We start from the raw sequence: 18,939 nt of genomic DNA, 5'->3' as shown, positions 1-18,939 counted from the left end.
GGACTTATTGTGTCATAAAAATCTTCAAATTACTTTGTGTGTACTGGTTTCTCTTGTAACTTTGGTGGATTGCAACTGATTTTAGACCATATGTAAAGATTAAGATTACAATAAACCATTACATAGAAAACAACTGGACTTACCAGAGTTAGGGTCAACAGAGAAATATGGTTGTCCATCCAAGATGCTGTAGACAAGTTTAGCACTGTTCCCGTACACCGGATCATCAGCGTCTGTGGCTGTTACCCTGGTAACTGCGGTACCTGTGGTACAAAAAGAACAGAGTTATGTGCTGAAACTCTATGCAATCATCTCTACATAGCTGTAAAGCAAAATGTGGAAGTGCTGAGCCAATCAGGATGAAACTATTCAACCCAATGTGGGGTTGATTGGGTAAAAATCCAGTTTGTCCCATCCTGATCAAAGTAACCAGCAGAACTTTGTGCTTCTTTCTGTTTTTCCCCCTCAGTCTGAGTTCTGCTTAGTTTATTAAAAATGTTACAACACTCCCCTTAACACAAACTAAAGAAAGTGTGTGTAAATCCATATTCTCTTTATTCATACTTGGACTGTGAGGAGAGGTAAAGGTGACCGTATAAAGTGTCTTGCACTTGTGATGAGTGTGATATCTCCAGAGAAGGCTGTAATGACGGAGGTTTGGCCTAAGTAAGCAAACCAGCCATGTCAGTGTTAATTAGGTGTCTAATCTCTTGTAATGCCAGCTTCTGCTGGATTTGTTTGCTTGTGTGCAAATTAACATGACAGTGATGGATGTGTCACAATTACAATATAGCATGTAAAGTAATTGCACCTGCTGATGACCAAATGACTCTTGTACGAGCTTTTCAAAGCAATTATTCTTCCTGGACTTACAGAACATGCAAACCTGTCTGTTGCAATGTTTTTGTTGTTGTTGTTATTTGCTTCTTTGTTTGTTTGTTTTTGTTGTTCACGTCTCTGTGGTAAGTATATTAAGTGCAGTCAAAGAAAAAAAGAACATTTTATGGTCCCCATTTTGATAAATCTGAGACCGCAGGGAGAGTGGGTCCAGCTACATTTAAAGTAGTTCAATTCAATTCAACTTTATTTATATATTGTCAAATCACGGCAATGCCATCTCAAGATGCTTTACAGACAGGAAAAAAAAACACATTGAAAGCCAATTCATAATAGCCTATATAAGGAAAGCAACAGATTGAGTTGAGTCCAACTCAATCTTTCATCCTGAGCAAGCACACTGGCGACAGTGGGAAGGAAAAAAATCCCTTTTAACAGGAAGGAAACCTCCGGCAGAACCAGAACCAGCTCAAGCAAAGTCGCTTGTTCTTCAAAACTTTCATGGCTGCCACATCAACTCTGTATCAGACCATAAATCCACTTTTTTGTTGGGAACTTGGGGGTCTCCGGTCCATGCACAGATGTTTCTGTATACTGTGTCGGCTACTTGGTTATGGTGTTCCATGTGTTGTTTGCCTGCCAGTATCTTGCACCCTGCTGGCAGGAGCAGGATTATTTGGGGTTTCTTTGCACAGTCTGCACCTACAGTCCTGCCCGGTCTGGTGGACCTGAGCCTCGATGGCCCTGGTACTGAAGGCTTGGTTCTGGGTGGAGTAAGTGCCTCTGTGCTGTCCTTCAGTCCAGCCCTCTCTAGCCAGATAGGACTTGTTCATATCAGCCACTTTGGCTATCCATTGGTGGTACATCTACGCAGGAGCTTGTCCTCCCATGATGGTTCCTCCATTTTGTTCTTCAGTGCCTCAGACTCAAACCAAGGGTTTCATTCCTTAGGACCGTCTTCCTGATGTATCCATAGAGCTTGGAGGTCTAATCTTGGATAGTGGTCCTGATGCTCACTAGTCCTCTGATTCTATCTTTGTGCTTAGCGTATAACCACAGGACAAAGAGTTCAGGGTGGAAGCCTTCATGCATACATATATATGGACATTGTAAATCTAAACATTGTGAATATTATCCATTTTTCTTTTACTTTACTTGTGAATATAATCCATTTCTTCTACACCAGCACTACTAGGAGCAGCGTGTTTCAGGGTTTTTATTAAAATGGCTTTATTAGCTTGGCAGAAAATATATGCAAGGACGTTAATCAAAATTCCATCTCTACCAAGTGCTCCAGGCCAATCAGCCAAGAGATTAGTGACAGTTCAATCCACCATTCACAGCTCCATTATAAAGTATGTGAAATAAGTCCACAAGATCTGAATATGAATACACTATAGTGCAATTAAACCCATTCAGTTTAATTCACAGTGACCCAGCGCGGGATGAGGGAGTATGGTGAGAAAGAAAGAGAGGAAGGAAGCTGACATGCTGACAGTAAGCTACATGCTGGCAGGAGGCTGCAGATGGTATGGTAATTGTTTCTGTGAAAGATGTTTAGAGGTGTTCTGACAACAAAGGGAGAGTTCCCTGGTCGCAGACGGCATAAGTCCTGCCACCGACACAGAAATCGCCCCCCCACCTGCAGATGAAATAGCTTGTAAAAACCTGTGCCAAGTATGAGTTCTGGTTCCAGCTTTGTGATTCAGATGGTCCAGTTATGAATTTAGACCAGAAAGACTAACTGCAGCACCAGATGTGGCGACATTTTGCAAAGTTTACAGCATGCGATCCACAAATCAGACATCTGTATTTTGGTGGTGTTGGCTCATACATCCACCCTAAAAAAAAAAAAAAAAGAAGAAAAAAAACAGAGGATTTTCACATCTGTGTTGTTGTGTGTAAAGTTTTTTGAGTTTTTGGACTCCTCTCCAGCATCCTGTGCCGTCAGCTACACGTGTCAACCACTGATTAATAGTCACCGCCGTGTCTGCTGTATTGTACCAGCAAAACAGAGCGAAAGCCACCTTTGCACTCTAACTGGAGTAGCAGTTTCACTGTTGCAACCCAATTATTTCACAGTGAGGGAGCCTCAAGTGGGCCTCTGAGACCGAGGTGTTGTAGTAATTCATAGTCTTATGATGACCCATGCTGTTGTGTTGCCAAAGCTTACCTTGTAAATTTCATACTGCTTGTTATACCCCTTGCCTTTTGCAGTGTTTAGATCACCACAGATCAATGAGCTCTTTTTCTTTCTGTTTCTGCTGGCTGTGCTATAGCACTAAGAAAAAAATAAAAAAGAAGGAAAGCAAAAGCAGCCATTATATATCAGCTGCTGAGTTTTTCTTCTTTACTCCACTGAGCCTCTAGCTCATATCGCTGCTATCATCGATATAAAGCGAACAATAGTCCTGGCTTTCCATTTTTATCAACAGAATGTGCATGTGTTGTTGAAAATCTCACATCATCATCATCATTATCATCATCATCATCATCATTTTGAAGAACGAGACCTCAGGATGAGCTTCTTCCACACAGCTGCAAACCGTTCTGCGTAAACACACGAGTGCTGAATTTTAACACAGACTTGCTGGTTTGAGAAATCTGGCGAGCACGCCGCCTGGAGAGTCCTCAAATCTAATGCTATATTTCTCATACTCTGGTGTACTATATACTGCGATGGACTGGCGAGCTGTCCAGGGTGTACCCTGCCTGTCGCCCAAAGCCGGCTGGGATAGGCTCCAGCTTCCCCGCGACCCTGAATGGAATAAGCGGTTCGGAAAATGAATGAATGAATGAATGGTGTACTATATAGTAATTATTATGTTTTTATTTACAGATTGGCCTAGTCATTCACCTGCACTGTCGGTCAGCTGAAGCTGTGAGTGAGCAGAGATCCACCAGTTCAAATGAACCAAGGAACAAGGGAAGTCAGTGGACACTAAAAAGGACTGTCGAGTTCACGTTTCCAGGTTCACGTCCGGGCTTATTGCCTTATTGTACACAGCTATGAGAGAATCAGGAGGGCTTCGCAAACGGAGCAGAAGAAAAGCACAAAGTAAGCAAGCGCACTAAACAAAACAAGCTCAAAATCCCACAACTGACAATATTTACAAGCAACTTCAGAGAAAAACAAGCAGATCTTCGGCATCACTGCCATGTTGTGCAGCATCGCCGCTGTAAACGGGAAGAAACACGCAGCTGCTGGACAAAATGTGCTCATTTAGCTGCTAACGGACAAGCGTGCGGTAGGGTACTGGAAACCGAGTTGGATTTAAAGTTTTATTTAATGAGTGATGCATTTAAATATGACTTAGAGATTAGTGACGAGGTTGTGGTTTTACCCAGCGCTGGTTATGACTGTGTGCATCCTGGTTTAATCAGAAAGAGGCATTAAAATTTCTTTTAACAAGCACAAAAAGAAGTATTTCAGGAAATCACGTGGACACAACAAACAAACATTACTGGTTTCCACGGTGCTGAAGGAAGCAAAAAAGATTGCCTGCATCATTTGGAAGATTTATTTAATTAAATCAAATAAAGAAGCAGCTGGAACCTTGTGGAAATCTGAAAGGTAATCTCAAAGTGGACTTTCTTCGGTGCTCCCACTTTGAGTATCAGCTGAAGGTGTTCATGGGACCCCATCTGCTTTTCAGGGGAGCCAGACTCCCCCCCTGCTCCCCAGTAATTCAAAGCCTGGGTGGCTGACTGTAAGGAATTACAATTGTTCAAATTTTATCCCACAGATGTGAGCTTTAATCCAAACTGATGCCCGTGTGCTGTATTTCCAGGAAGCAAATTATATCCTGTGTGTTATAGCTGTTTGCCAATTGTCAAATGAATAAAATGAAAGACAGCTAAGGAAATTGCACCTCCCATTCCCAGAGATACAGAGCCTTATCTGCCTTAAAGTTAAATTACTGCTTCTACAGAGGAAGAACGCAGCCATCTAGACAGGCCTAATTATGAAAAGTACCTTAACACTTCCAGAAGGTGTCTGACTATTGCAAACTGGCTTTCTAAATTCAGTTACACTACGGATTGAAGAGCGGAAGTAAGGCTAGGAAAAAAAAATCTTCATAAAAACAGTGGAATCAGCGAAGCATGAAATAACTCCTCTTTCTTTCCCTCCCACAGGGATAAAATGCTCATTACCACTCCTGATAAAAAAAAAGAGGGATTAGGAAAGCCAGTGTTTTGGTCCTATTGCAAATCAGTGCAGATTAGCTCGTCCTTCCCCTTGATAATGCTCCGAAATTTCAGGGACGCTGCAGAGATGGATGCAGCTGCACGCAGGCATTGGGCACAGAGACTGGGCCGTAGGAGGAACATTGTCTCAGGCTTTTATTGTAGCCTGTAGCATTGTAGCGATTACAATAATAGCAACACAACACCTACAATATAAACGTAAAGAGATGAAAATGCTGAATGGGTTTTACGAAACAAGAGGAATTAGCTGTGTACAAAGCCTACGGTGAGCGCTGTGAAATGCAGCATGTGCCATCTTCCTACCTGAAATTTCAGCTGCTCTTTGGCAGGTGACACATGGAAGGAGGTGAAAATCATGCCATCTCATCTCTAAATGGATTCGTTTCACTTTATGTCAGTTGTCAGGAAGATTTCCAGACAGTGAAAGCACAAACATAACCTTCTCTAAGGGGAACAGCTCTCCTTCGGCCGGTTTGGGCAGTGGCCCGCCGGGGAGCTCGCATTAAGCATTTATGAAAATACAGCCTGCGTTTACGGTTGTTTTCCCACGCTAAGTGTAATCTCATTAATCACACGCTGAAGTTCGCAGAATTTAATGCCACAGCAATAATTTAAACACACATCATTTTCAAAGGATGTCATTACTATATGTGTATCATTTACTTGAAATTTACAGCTGCTGTTCTTTGGTTGAAGGGCATCCGCTGGCTAAAAGGGGCCTCATAATAAAGACATGGAGGTCTAGCCTTATGTTTCATCAACCGACAGAAATAATAGGGCCCACACTTCCCATTTACACTGTACACTGGCTCGGTGATAGCAAATCAATAGGTATCTTCCCTGAACCAGAGGAGGTGTAAATTGGGAAGGATGCAGCTCGTTGTGACATACAATGGCTGTGCAAGGATGCTGCAGCTCTGCTGCAACACGGCTTCATCAGTGTAGCCTCATTTCCTTGCAAGTATTGCAAGGATAATCAAACATAGTGATGTAGCTTTGAGCCATCAGGAGACGCTCGTTTGCAAGCACTTACTGTACTCTGCGGGACGGCAGAAAGAGGACATCATTCTGCTAATTTAACAGTACACTTGTCAATGATGCTTGTCAGCATTATTTTACCATCAGTTCGTGTCGTTTTGATATGAACGCTGTGTTTTCCTGTGAAAACTAAACCAGTATGTGAACTACAATGTCAGATAGTCCACAAAGTGTTAACCAATCCTGGCTAAATTTAGCTCCGTTTTCCAAGGGACTCAAGAACATGAGATGTTTTTTCTCCCCTCATGCCCACATTTCACCCTCAACATGCTTAGAACAACTCAGCAAACCATGCCACAGGGAAGGACTCCCAGCTCGAGTACCATCATACCTGCAGTAAAATCACTCCAGAGAATATGTCATTACAGTTCATTTCCAAGTACTGGAATGCAACAATCCTCCCTCATATCCCTCTGTCCAGCAAGCAAGGCAGCTGTGTACCATCTCAGCTTCTCTCAGCTTGGACCAGCTCAGTAGCGTGAAGGGTAGGAAGACAGGGGGCATTCATATGTATGCAAGCGCTGAGCCATAGAGAAGAGATATCACTGAGGCATGGGGAGAGCTGTGGGCTGCATGAGGCGTGGGGCTAGCAGTGCCCTGCTGCGAGCCTTACCCGGGTAAAACAATACTGTTTATGTCTGACTGGCTTTACTCTGCAGGGGTTGAACGAAAAAGGTAAAAAAAAAACAAAAAAACGCAGGGATAAATAGAGAGAAGGGCAGAGGGGAAGTAGTGAGCAAAGCAGCTCCTATTTTGGATGGTTTCTTACAGAAGTACATTGCTGCAGTTTGTTGCTTTCTTCATGAAATATCTCCACCTTTCTGAGCCTGCACTGCCTGTTTTCCCATCCGAAGCCTTCAGAGCAGCTACCTTGCTTATTTAAAACCATTTTAACTATAAAAATGAGACAGTTAAGGCCTGTAGGTCTGAAAACTAAAGCCACCATGTACGTTCCTCAGCCAGCATTCTGTTTATTAGCCAGTTGGGGGCGACTTCTCTGTCCTATTATCATTTTATTTTTCATGTGATGCGGCTAAATTCTTCAAAAACAAATTCACTAAATGTCCATTGATTACAAAGTACACTATTAAATATAGCAGTGATGTCATCATTTGACTTGGTTTGAGCCCTTCCTTTTCTTCCTTTCTACTACTCTGCATCCCACACGCAGTATTTCAGCTTTGCAGCTGATTAAGGTATTCAATAATGTATATTTTTACTTGTTTCTGTTGTCAAACAGAGAAAAAAAAAGTCTGAAACAGTGCTTCAAAAGTGGAGCACTAAGACTAAACGTTCATCCTCACTCCATTTGAAAGCACTGCTGAGTCTCTCTCTAATGAAATTGTGATGTTATATGCGCAGCGTCATCTGAAAAAACCAACAGCTGACTTTGCTGTAATTAAATGCAGCGAATGTTAGGGATGGCAGAATGTCTTGGATGTTTTTCTCTAAATTATAGATGTCTGTCAGCTTCCCGTGTGGCGGACGCTGCTTGAATTGTTCTGCTCTGTCTTTGTCATGTGGCTGCAGAAGCATGAGCGATCCCGCCTGCGACTGCAGCTCACACGCAGCAGACCACTAAATCTTGCCCATTACGCTGGAAACTCTCCTCTCGCTGAAGCAGAAAGGCATTTGTCCCTGAAGTTGCTCACTTTTTTGCTAGTCATTAAAAAAAAAATAAGAAAAGGTTTGCTGATGGGGTCTGAAGAGCAGCTTAATCTATCGTTACCAAGGTTACCTCCAGGATTTTTTTAAAACTGTGGGCGAGATGATCCTGACACACATCATGCAGCACTGTTCAGCCGCACATCTTCTGCATATGTACGATCATGGTGCGTTTAAAGACAGCTCGGAAAAGCATGCTACTGCATGTTGATAACAGATTAGATGGTTGCAACGGCTGAAAATAAGTGCGGGGGACAGAGAGGATATGGGAAGTGCAGGGGACATGTCCCATGTGTATCGTGCGTCCGTTTCGTCCATGCTCCTTCAGGTTCTGTTGTCTAACTTTGAAAATATTGAATCATTAAAACTATCTGACATTATTCTGGTTTTTGTACCATAACTGTAACTGATGTAGATTTAACGGACAGTTGAAATGAACACATGATCAAGGTGGTGAAAAAATACCAAAATGTACACGGACATGGACATGGCCGCATGCATAACCTCACCCTGCCTTGGAGGAAGTCCCACATTAAATATAAAATAACCAGGTCAGTTATTTGTTGCACATAAAGACACTGACACTCGAGTTCTTTGCAGTGCAGTGTCACATTTCCTGAGTACAATATCACACTGTTATTATGGTATGTAAATGTGTGCAAATATAGACTTTATGTTCAAATGGAGTTATGCAAAATAATTTCCATTGGTACATCCATCATCATTTCAACCACTTAGTACAAATCAGGGTCGCAGGAAACTGGAGTCTATCCCAGCAATCACTGGTCAAGAGACAGGTACAGCCTGGAGAAGTCATTCCATCACAGAGAGACAAGCAACCATTCACACCCAGATTCACTTCAAGGAACAATTTAGAGTAACCAATAAACCTCCCCCCAACCGAGGTTCAAACCAGCAACCTTGCTGTGAGGCTGCAGGGCTAACCACTATGCCACCATGCAGTCCCATTTGTAACATTACGAACATTAACCTGTAACATGAAGCCTGCTTTCACTGAGCTGGAAAAACTGCCTTTGTAGCTTCACAAAGAATGTTTTGATATGAATTTCACTTACTTGTGTTTATGCAGGCCATATTCTTGATGTGTAAGGCTGAGGGTTGTAGAAGCTATCAGCAAAATATTGCTCTTTTTACATTATATTTACACTTTCTTGATAAAAAATGTGCATCATGAAAATGCATCAGTCCCAAGTCAGCTGAAAAGGCCTTTTCTCAAAGGTGTCCAAAACAAATCTCTTATTGCAGACATGGTTCCTCTTCAGCTGTTTTTAAAACCAATTACACCTTGAAAACAAGACAGCGTTTTCGAAGAGGCTAACAAATCACATGCATACCCAATGCAGGAGACTAGCGAAACTGCCCGTCCATATGCGCTTCAGTCCATCTGGGTCGAGCAAGAATGGGCCTGAAGATTTCAAGCCTGTTGTGGTGCCTTCAAATGGACAAAAAACCATTTATGAACACCACTGAGCACTGGTTACAGTGTTTGGGAAACACTGAAACTCTCACATACTTAACATAAACAATGTTAAAAACAATGGAAAAAAAAAAAAAACACTTCTCTACGTACATTTGGTCTGTGTGAATAAAGGCTATCAGCATATCTTTATTTGCTGCATTGTGGAGGAATTCATGTGCAAAGTTCTTTTCAGAATTTCCAATTAGCCAGACTATCTGGGTAGGTTCATATTTTAGGGTCTCATAAGTGTTGCATTTTTTTCCAACAGCACTGACAACTTAATGTAATGAATCCAAGTATGCTGAAAACGTAATACTCTCATTGCAATGGCTGTTTAAATGAGTCCAAGCTTCACTTAGCCACCACTCGCCCCCCTTTTCAGACTTTCTAGGTCAGAAAGATGGTGTGCCAAAGCCTTTTTCTAAAATGGCTGGTCTGTGGGGCCGGACGGTCCCCTGATAGCACTATTGCGGTGACAGGAAAGTGATTATGTATTGATCATGATCACATAGACACTGGTGTAGCTCTCTCTCCTGTCTGTGGGCCGAGAGGATAATAGCTCATGATCAGACGTGGAGACTGACAGCCCATCTCTCCAGGCAGTGCCGCCAGCGCTATTTTTGGACGGCACCACCTATGTGATTGAAATGTGTGCACACGGATGGGGAATAACGCAAGAATTAAGAGGCGATTAGCACTGCGAGGAAGAGTATTGTCAAGCACAAAGTGTAGCGCTGTGCTGCGGCGTAGCAGGCCAAAGCTCTTGATAACACACACACAAAAAACGGTTGTAACGAGGTGGAGACAACAAGCGTGTCGAGGCATCCTTTCATACATCCATCCATCCTCGTCTGTCTATTCTCTCAGAGGGGAAGATGACATACTTGGAGCATCACCAGTTGATTTTTCCTACAGTAGTGAATGCCAGTTTAAGATTCCTGGGCTGCAGATGGGCTTTACGGGAAACCCTCAAACAAATAAGCACGCTCATCAACAACTGGCATGTGTGAACTTTCTTGTGAGTGCCAGCACAGCCTCAAACCTCTCAACCCTTCATTTACTGCAATTTCCACAGAACGCTCATCTCAACCCTGGGCTGTGACTACAATTGGATCTTCTTTTGCATTCAATATTTATATCTGGAAGTATTTCAGATGAAAAGGAAGCAGAGTGAATTATTACAAAGCAGGAAAAAACTAACATAACAAAACACAGCCCTCTGAAGCCCATCGGTCTTCATAAGAGGACTAATGCATAGTCATGCTAAACCGCATGTTTCAGCAGGCAGAGGAACAGAGCAAATGAACGAGGAAGACACTGCGGAGGCTGGACAGATAAGGATATGTGTTTATATCAGGCTGCAACACACTATTTAAAATTAGACTCGGCCAAATCTAACGTGGGCCAGAGGAGCGTTTACAACAATGAGGAGAAAAAAAATCTTCAAGATAAGATATGGTTGTCAGGATCCAAGAAATTGTTCCCCCGAGCCAATGATGGATAAGGGACACTGCACTTTTGAAGAGTAAGGGGACCGTCACACTTAAGCACTTACACTGTCATTGTTGTAGAACAATTACTAGTCTTTTATATGACAGAGAGGGAGCCGTCACAGAGAAACCGGGGACACTGTTTCTGTAATGTGTTTGTGTGCTTGTCTGTTGTGTCTGTGTGTGCATGCTCAGCATGTGTCTGCCGTGTACTTGACACCCCCTTTTCAAGGAGTCAGCGAGAGCGTCTGCTGCCTTGACAAGCCATTTACAGGAACGGCAGGAACAAAATAATTAAGAGGGTCCTTTGTTCCCCACTGATGGCCGTGACATATGCCGCCATTTTTAAAGGGTTGTGTCATTGATTCACTTTAATTAGTTCATAGGCAATGTGTGCAACATGCAGATAGAGTTCAGGACTGGAAGTCAAGGACGGAAAATTGGGCACTTCACATGTTTAATTGCTCCCAAGGCATTCGCAATGGCAAGGTAATAACAAAGAATAAGGCAAAGTATTTTGTCTAATGAACAACTTTATCATGGGTAAATGAAGAAAATGTTGCTTAATTTGAGAACTCTGCCACAGGGGCAAGGGTGCTTAGTGTGAGTTATGCTTACCCAAATTAAAGAAAAGAAAAAGTTTCAGCTTCATGCAGAATTCTTGTGTGAAATTAACACTTGTTGTGCCAAAGATACACAACTGTAACAAGCACCAAAATATAGCTCCAGAATGTTACCAGTTTCTGCCACTAGATGGCAGACATGGGAATTTTCAGTGGAGAACAATAGGTAGGTGAGGGCAATCAAGTGGAAGATGGGGTCTTTGAGGAAATTGCATTTGAAAGACTCCATACAGAGCCGAGGTGGAAACGCCCAGTCTCTGACGCAAAGTGGAGAAAAATAAGTATTATTTCTAAATGTTTTTTTCAGTGTTGATGAAGTATTTTCTCAGTTATTAGCCATCTCTGATTTGGGAGGGGAATTTCAGCCTGCTGAGTGTTCACTGTGAAAGAGATGTGTCTGCTGGAAATTCTGGCACGGCCATCCAAGCAAATGATAAGTCTAAGTCTTTACCTAACTGAGGCTAGGGAGGCAAATTAAAAATTTTTAGGAGGGTTTTGGATGTGATCGAGGCAGCAGTGGTATAAAACGTAGTATTGTAAAGCCCTTAGAGGAAGCAGAGGTGCAAAAAACCGCTATCAACATCTAATGTTATAAGTCCAGTGTCTTCTCTTCTGAAGCCCATTCATGCCGAGGGTATGCACACTCAGTGGGCAGGGCTGTTGCCATGGTGACTGCCCTTGTCTGGGGCGGCCCTGCATTGCAGCCCTATGGCTTTGCTTTCCTGATCTGGGCTGCTTCCTGTGGCGTGGCCTCTGTGCTCATGAGTGGGCTGGCTAGCACGAGCAACACATTGTTTCATCACAGCAGCATCAAGCTGGTTGTTTATTTCCTTATAAAATTACAGTCATGATGGTTGTGTTGGGTTTCGAAATTTGGATGCATATTGTGTGTGTATGTGTGCAAGACTGCATTTGAGAGAAGGCAAGACTATGCTCAGGTGTTATTTTTTAAACGGTTATCAGGTTTTGTTCTTGTGTGTATAAAGAAGTGCTTTTAATGTGCCAAAATTGTCTTGTTTTGTTTTGATGACAAGACATGTACCACAAGACTACTTTACTTTGTCTTCGATAGATAGATAGATAGATAGATAGACACACACACATATGTATGTATGTATATATATATATATATATATATATATATATATATATATATATATATATATATATATATATATATATATATAATGTGTGTGTCTATCTATCTATCTATCTATCTATCTATCTATCTATCTATCTATCTATCTAAGACAAAGTAAAGTAGCCTTGTGATACGAATATCTAACTAATAACTTGAGTACGTACATCTGAAAGAAGAAACCAGGGTTTAAAAGTATTATTTAGTAACAGATACAAATTACAAAGACAACATGGAAGAGTCTTGAACATTGAACATGGGATATATTTCAGTACAGTTCAAGCTGAGCTGCTCAGTGGTAAACTGTGGACAACTCCTAGTGTGTAGGTTCACAACCATGAGTCACAACTGACAATATATATAATGATAATCAACAGAATGCAATAATGGTTAAAAAAAAATATTAAAAAATGTTAATGTTTATAACTAATGTGTAATTAAAAAAAAAACTAATGGAAGTGGAAAAATAACCGGTTTTATATTCATGTGTATTAAGACAGTAATGCTGTACCATGGACATTTCAGGCAGGTGAGGATAAAATGCTTTTAATGAGTTTACCAAATGCGATGCGAGCAAGCAGAAGAAAATTATTAGTTAAATAAAGGTATGGTGTGACCACACCTCTTCCTTTAAAGCATTTATTCTTACTGCTACACTTGCACAAGATCAGGGTGTAAAGTGAGGTGTGTAATTAACCAGTTATACCAAACATACGCTAATGATCATTATTTTTATGAAGGAGTGAGCAGAGCATTGAGATGCAGGCCAGTTATTAAATCAGCAATTACTCCTGGATTTTTAACGTAGATCTGGGTTTCATCCCACCTCCCATAAATATATATATATATATATATATATATATATATATATATATATATATATATATATATATATATATATATATATATATATATATATATGTAGATTCATGACTGATTAATCTCGTTCAAGCTGCTCATTGGATGAATTCCTTCTGTCAGCCATCAGGCCACATAAGTATGGAGAAAAGGAACAACAGATAACTCAGTGATTTACTCGTAGAAACCAGACAAAAAGATAAAAAAAAGTGCTTGAACTGTGCAGGCAGAAGCCATCCTGATTCATGACATGGAAACCAGCACTGCTAAAGCAAAGTAATCCATAAACACATTGTTTCAGTCACGATGCGGTTAGTGGATGATTCGCTGTAGTTATAAGGTTAAGCCTTAAAATAACAGTTTCCCATCAAAATCTAAACAAAGTCACCAGCCAATTATAACCAGTCATGTTTCCTGTGTTTGAGTTTTCTTTTGTCTTTCAGGCAACACTTGCACGGATAAAATAGTCTCCTCATATTGAACTTTGTAGATATTTGATTATAACAGCTGCAATTCATAGATGTGAACAAACACTTTGGATGATCGCAGTGAGTTTTCACAGAGGTTTGGTTGACCTGACAGGCTCTGGTGTTAAATCTGAATTACCTCAGAAGTGGCACATTAGCAAGGAGTAGTACATAACTTTGAACACATAAAACAAAGAAATCTCTCTGCAGTATTGTTATAAAATGACTTATTCGAATAGGTTGTTGTCTTTAAGTCTCACAGATCAAGTAATCTACTACTTATTACGTTTTCTGATAAACTCTGTGTTGACATTCTTGCCATTTCAGTCTGGGCAATTTTTGTTCCCACAAAACCAACAAATAGGAAAGAAAGAGACAAATTGGAAGTTCCTGACTTGCTCTTTATCTCTCCCCTCCCTCAGCAGGAAGTCAGCTCGGCACACATCAGGTGCGGTTCACTTTGCCAGCAGGGTGGCGCAGAGTACACCGCTTAAAGCTAGTTTGAATTTGAGTGAGAAGGACAAAGCAGTCACTGTTAAATAGATATTATATGTGGCTGATAATATGTGTCTGCCAGAAGAGAAGAAGTCTACCTCGGAAGTGAAGAAGCACCTGCATGCGGAGCTGAGCTCCACAGAGACGCTGGGGGAATGGAGAAGACCTGCTCGTAACGCAAAATTACAAAAAATTTACTTTTCTCAGCTCTTTATGCAGTAACTAAGATTTTTTATTGGCTGTAATCAGCGTTGTGATAAATGCTGAAAAAATGTAACAATTACTATTTACCTCGTTTCAAAAGTAACTCAGTTTGCTGATTATTTATACAAATAAGTAATGGATTACTGGTAAAAGTAACTTTTTAGGTACTTTTTAAACAGAAGATTATTTAAGAATTCATCCATTTCTTCCATTAGAACTTAATTACACTGTTATAACTACACAAAGTCATTTGTCAAGTCAAGCCAGCAGATTTTTTAATATAATAACTACTCATAAAATAAATCTGTACACAGATTTTAGTGTTGAGAAATCTTGACAACACTGCAGACATCTTGTTGCATCGCTGTTAACAGGAAGAAGCACACAGCTGTTGGTCAGCATTTATTACTGTAGCTAGTAACAGACAAAGGCACCCTGCGGTGACAGTAACTGTGCTACTTTATTTAAAAAGTATTACTGTAATACAGTACAGTCTGTTACAAACAGCACAAAAAACAAGAACTTTCTTCTTGTTGAGTACACAATGATGTGATTTTGTTCTTGCGGATGTGGTTGGGTACGTCCTGCAGCGTGGGCGTGGTTAACATGGAAAAGCAGGAAGTGGAAAGTTGTTGCTTCTGCAGTTTTGCTGAAGCAAAGTTGAACAGATTAAATGAACAGCTGATCGAGGTGGCGAGGAAGTATGAAACACACATTACATTTAAAGAGGCAGACAATGTTGCATGCACAATCCTGCTCTGCCACAGACAACGTTTGTCATTCGGTGCATAAATCAGTGCAGGCACCCACCCCAGACCCCCCCGCAGTAATGTGCACCCTGTGGCAGACAAAACTCCTCATGGAATTTAAACGGACCAGACCGAAACAAACCTTTTTCTTGTTCTTGCAGCCTTAAGAACAAGAAGAAAGCTTTGTCTTCTTCCGTAGTTTGCAACAAGCTCAGTGCGTTAACACTGGCAGTAATCCAACCATTCGTTCATTTATGTTTGCCTAATCCAGTTCGGGGTTGTGGGCTGGAGCTAAATCCACAGGATGTAGAAGAAAACAACTAAATACTCACATCAGTCCTTGCATAACCCAACATGCATGGGTTTAGATGGTGGAAGGAGGTCAGAGTACCAGGAGAACACACACAGACGAAGCTGGGTTCTCTGAACACAAACACCAACACTCAACGGCAAAAACACAACAATAGTCTTCATCTTTCCCCGTTTCCGAATCAGTTGAAGAGAAAAAACATCTTTTTCCCAATGGGAGGATTTTGTTTTGTGATAAGGTCACTGAGACTTTTTATTGCAGTTATTCACACAGAAATTATTTAATATTCAAGACTATGAGGGAGGAAAGTAAATATAATCTAATTATAAAGTTTATGAAAAAGAAGCACTACTGTCTTTCTGAACAACTCCCCCAGGCAGCTGGAGTTACATGCTCTCAGTCCATTACACATTTTAGATGCAAGCAGAAGTAAAATAACCTATTTATATATGTGGGTGTGTGTATGTGTACAAAAAAAAAAAAAAAAAGATAAGTAAATAAAAACTTCCTGAAGCTAGTGATTGACAACTGCCCCATGCTGTCTGTAGCCCACAGACCCAGCAAGTGGTCCGTCTAAAAGTAGTGGGGGACGGAAGTCCTCCACCTCCCACACAGCTGCATTAAGACACTCGGCAGAGTCCCACCATGCTGCTGGTTTTAATGGAGAGCACTTTCTAAGTAATACATGCTGTCATCTGACAGCCATCCTGGAGAGCAAGGGGTTAAAGAGTTTTCCCAGAGGAATGCTGAAACGTAGTCCGTATACGTGACTGGTGACTTAATGTCTCCGTCAGCCGGTGAGAGCGGCGCTCTGCTGCTGCCTGACAAGCAATCCATCATGGAGAACACACAGACAGAGAGCGGCCACATAAAGAGTCCACGCGGCAGACATGTTAAAATACACGACACCGCAAACGCACCCTGATGCACGAACACGCCCGTAATGCTGATAGGCGCACATTAATGCACTTGTTACAGTGCTGACACACACAAATCACAGACACACAAACATGCTGCAAACTCCTCGCAACACGCACGCAAAGTTAAAAAATAAATAAAACGAGGTGGGCGACGGACAAAAAAGGCAGAAAAATGAGGGATGGTGAGCGCGGCGGAAACGGGGGAATTTGGATTTACATCCCCGGCGATCCCAAGGTTTGTTTACACTCCCAGAAGTGAAGTGAAATTTTAAAGGCCTATCTCCGCAGCAGCGTGCTGGAGAGCAGATTCACCCAATTACGCAGCAGCCCCCAGTGTGACATTGCAAACCTGCTGTAGGATTGACTCTTTGTGTGTGTGTGTGTGTGTGTGTGTGTGTGTGTGTGTGTGTTTTGACACCAGGCTGTGACTGTGGAGAAACCACAAACTGACTAAATCCATAGTGTGATGTTACAGGTGCCAATGCTTCCATATGCAAACAGCTGCGCCCAGGACGGACAATCAGCTGCTGGGGGGCAAAACTCAGCATAAAATAAACAAACCAAAAGCAAAAACAAAAGAGCTTTTTGTTTGTTTGTTTGATTAACTAATTGTGATGTCTTTCTTTTACAGTCTTCATGGTATCAGACAACTGAGACATGGATGGCAATGACTGTACAAGCTGCATGAGCGGGGGGGGGGGGGGGGGGGGGGGGGTATGGGGGGGTCCCAGGTGGTCTGACAGCAGGCTTTCACCTGGCCGTAGCCTCTTAGCTGAGGACAGAGACAGTTTTTTGTTTGTTTGTTTGCTTTTACTGCAATAATTCCCCCGAATGCAAGATGTGGAACTAAAGTGTGGCTCAGTTTTCCAGCTGGACCCAATAAAGAGACGAACCACCAGTTTCCTGTTCATGCAGTAGTTTCATTATAATAATAAAAAAATATAATAATTAACACTTTAAAACACAGATTAAAGATTATTCTGTGGAATTAAAACTTTCATTTTGCTTAAAGCTTTTATTTAGAAATAAAATTCTTCCTCATTTCATATTAGTGATGTGAATTTGGCTTTTTTTCAGCAAGAGAACCGAATTCACCAAAAACTGCTTGAGGTGTTTTCACTTTTCGTTTTTTCTGATCAGCATTTCCTTCAGATTTCAGCCGGACCAGAAAAGACCTGCCACTGCAGCAGAAACAGAATCTTTCCAGGGACTCGTGTAGAAGTTTTAAGGCAACGTGGTTTGAAGTTCACAACGGGCTTGCATGCTAAAAGCAACCTGACTGCATGTTATCACGCTTGCAGACATTGTAGCCCTCCTGAAAGCCCAGATGATGCACCATCTGGATGCCAAATCTGAGAGGCCCAAACATGCAGTGACTGCATGGAGAGATCCATTACAGAGGATCAGAGGTCGTAACGCAATGTTGGCTTTAATCGTGTTTCTGTTAAAGAAAAAACATCTTTGGTTGTTTTATCATTTAACTGGAGTTCAGGTGAGAGGATGAAACACTTTTATTTTGAAAATATAGTATTGATTTTCATGTTTCATCATTTCAAATCACAACTGACTTTCCCTTTGGGGATTAATAAAGTATAATTTCATTCATTTCATTTTGTTTCATTGATTTAAATGCTGTTATAATATTGACTTAATCATCGTTTTTATATTTAAATTTTGGAAGGCTGTCTTTAAGTTATTTTGTTCTGAAAGTTCCTCTAACGGAGCATCAGGCTACCTCCACTGCAGATGAGGGCTTCAGTTGATGGGACAGGCATCACGAGGACGGCCTCGCCCGCACCGGACATTTGATCCTTCTCGTCTTATCAGCTTCTTTTCCAAATGACCTTTTATGCTTCTCCTCCAATATTCTCTGATTAGATGGACCTTTCTTGTCTGAAATCTTCAGCACCTTGATGAATGTGTTCCACACCCCTTTACGTTGCGCTTGCGTTGTCCTTCTGCTCCATGCTGCATGAAGTCCAGATCACACTTATAAGCCTGCAAATATCTGCTGATGTAGACGCCATATTTACCCACCGCCCTCACATTTTTCCACCGCCTTTTCTTTATTTCAACTGCAGTTTAATTAAGTCTACACTCTTTTGTGGGAGCAAATTTAACTTTAAAGACTGTTATTATGGCTTTGAATAGGAACCAATTGCTGATTTAATTTTAGGTTCTGAGCTCTGAGTGCCTGCAGGGTCTAAATAGCTGCGGTTGGTACCTAAGACAATTAATAATGCAAGCATGGAGGGATGAGAGTATGAGGATCCTGCTCCTACTGCTCCGCACTGTTAAAATCACCTAAAGCATGACACACACACAGACACACACACACACACACACATGTTGACTTTTGACTACAGAACCAAAGAACAAAAGTTCTTGCTTTTTTTTTTTCCTCCCCAAAGAAGTAAAACTAAGTGGGAGTACAAGATAGAGCAAGAAGCAGACAC

At 41.4% G+C, this 18,939-nt stretch overlaps 1 protein-coding gene across 1 annotated transcript in view; it reads right to left on the bottom strand.

Moving 5' to 3' along the window:
* The window catches only part of cdh8 (cadherin 8), a gene marked incomplete at both ends in the record, with an annotated part of 117,934 nt that overhangs the window by 36,070 nt on the left and 62,925 nt on the right, over positions 1-18,939 (bottom strand). The window contains one exon of the mRNA XM_079238398.1: positions 144-263. Coding sequence (XP_079094524.1) covers positions 144-263 — 120 coding nt within the window. The remainder of the gene's footprint in view (positions 1-143; positions 264-18,939) is intronic.

Source organism: Telmatherina bonti (genome assembly GCF_933228915.1).
Source record: "Telmatherina bonti genome assembly, chromosome: 1".
In the NCBI taxonomy this organism is placed as follows: Eukaryota; Metazoa; Chordata; class Actinopteri; order Atheriniformes; family Telmatherinidae; genus Telmatherina; species Telmatherina bonti.
This window is presented reverse-complemented; position numbering and strand designations above follow the sequence as displayed.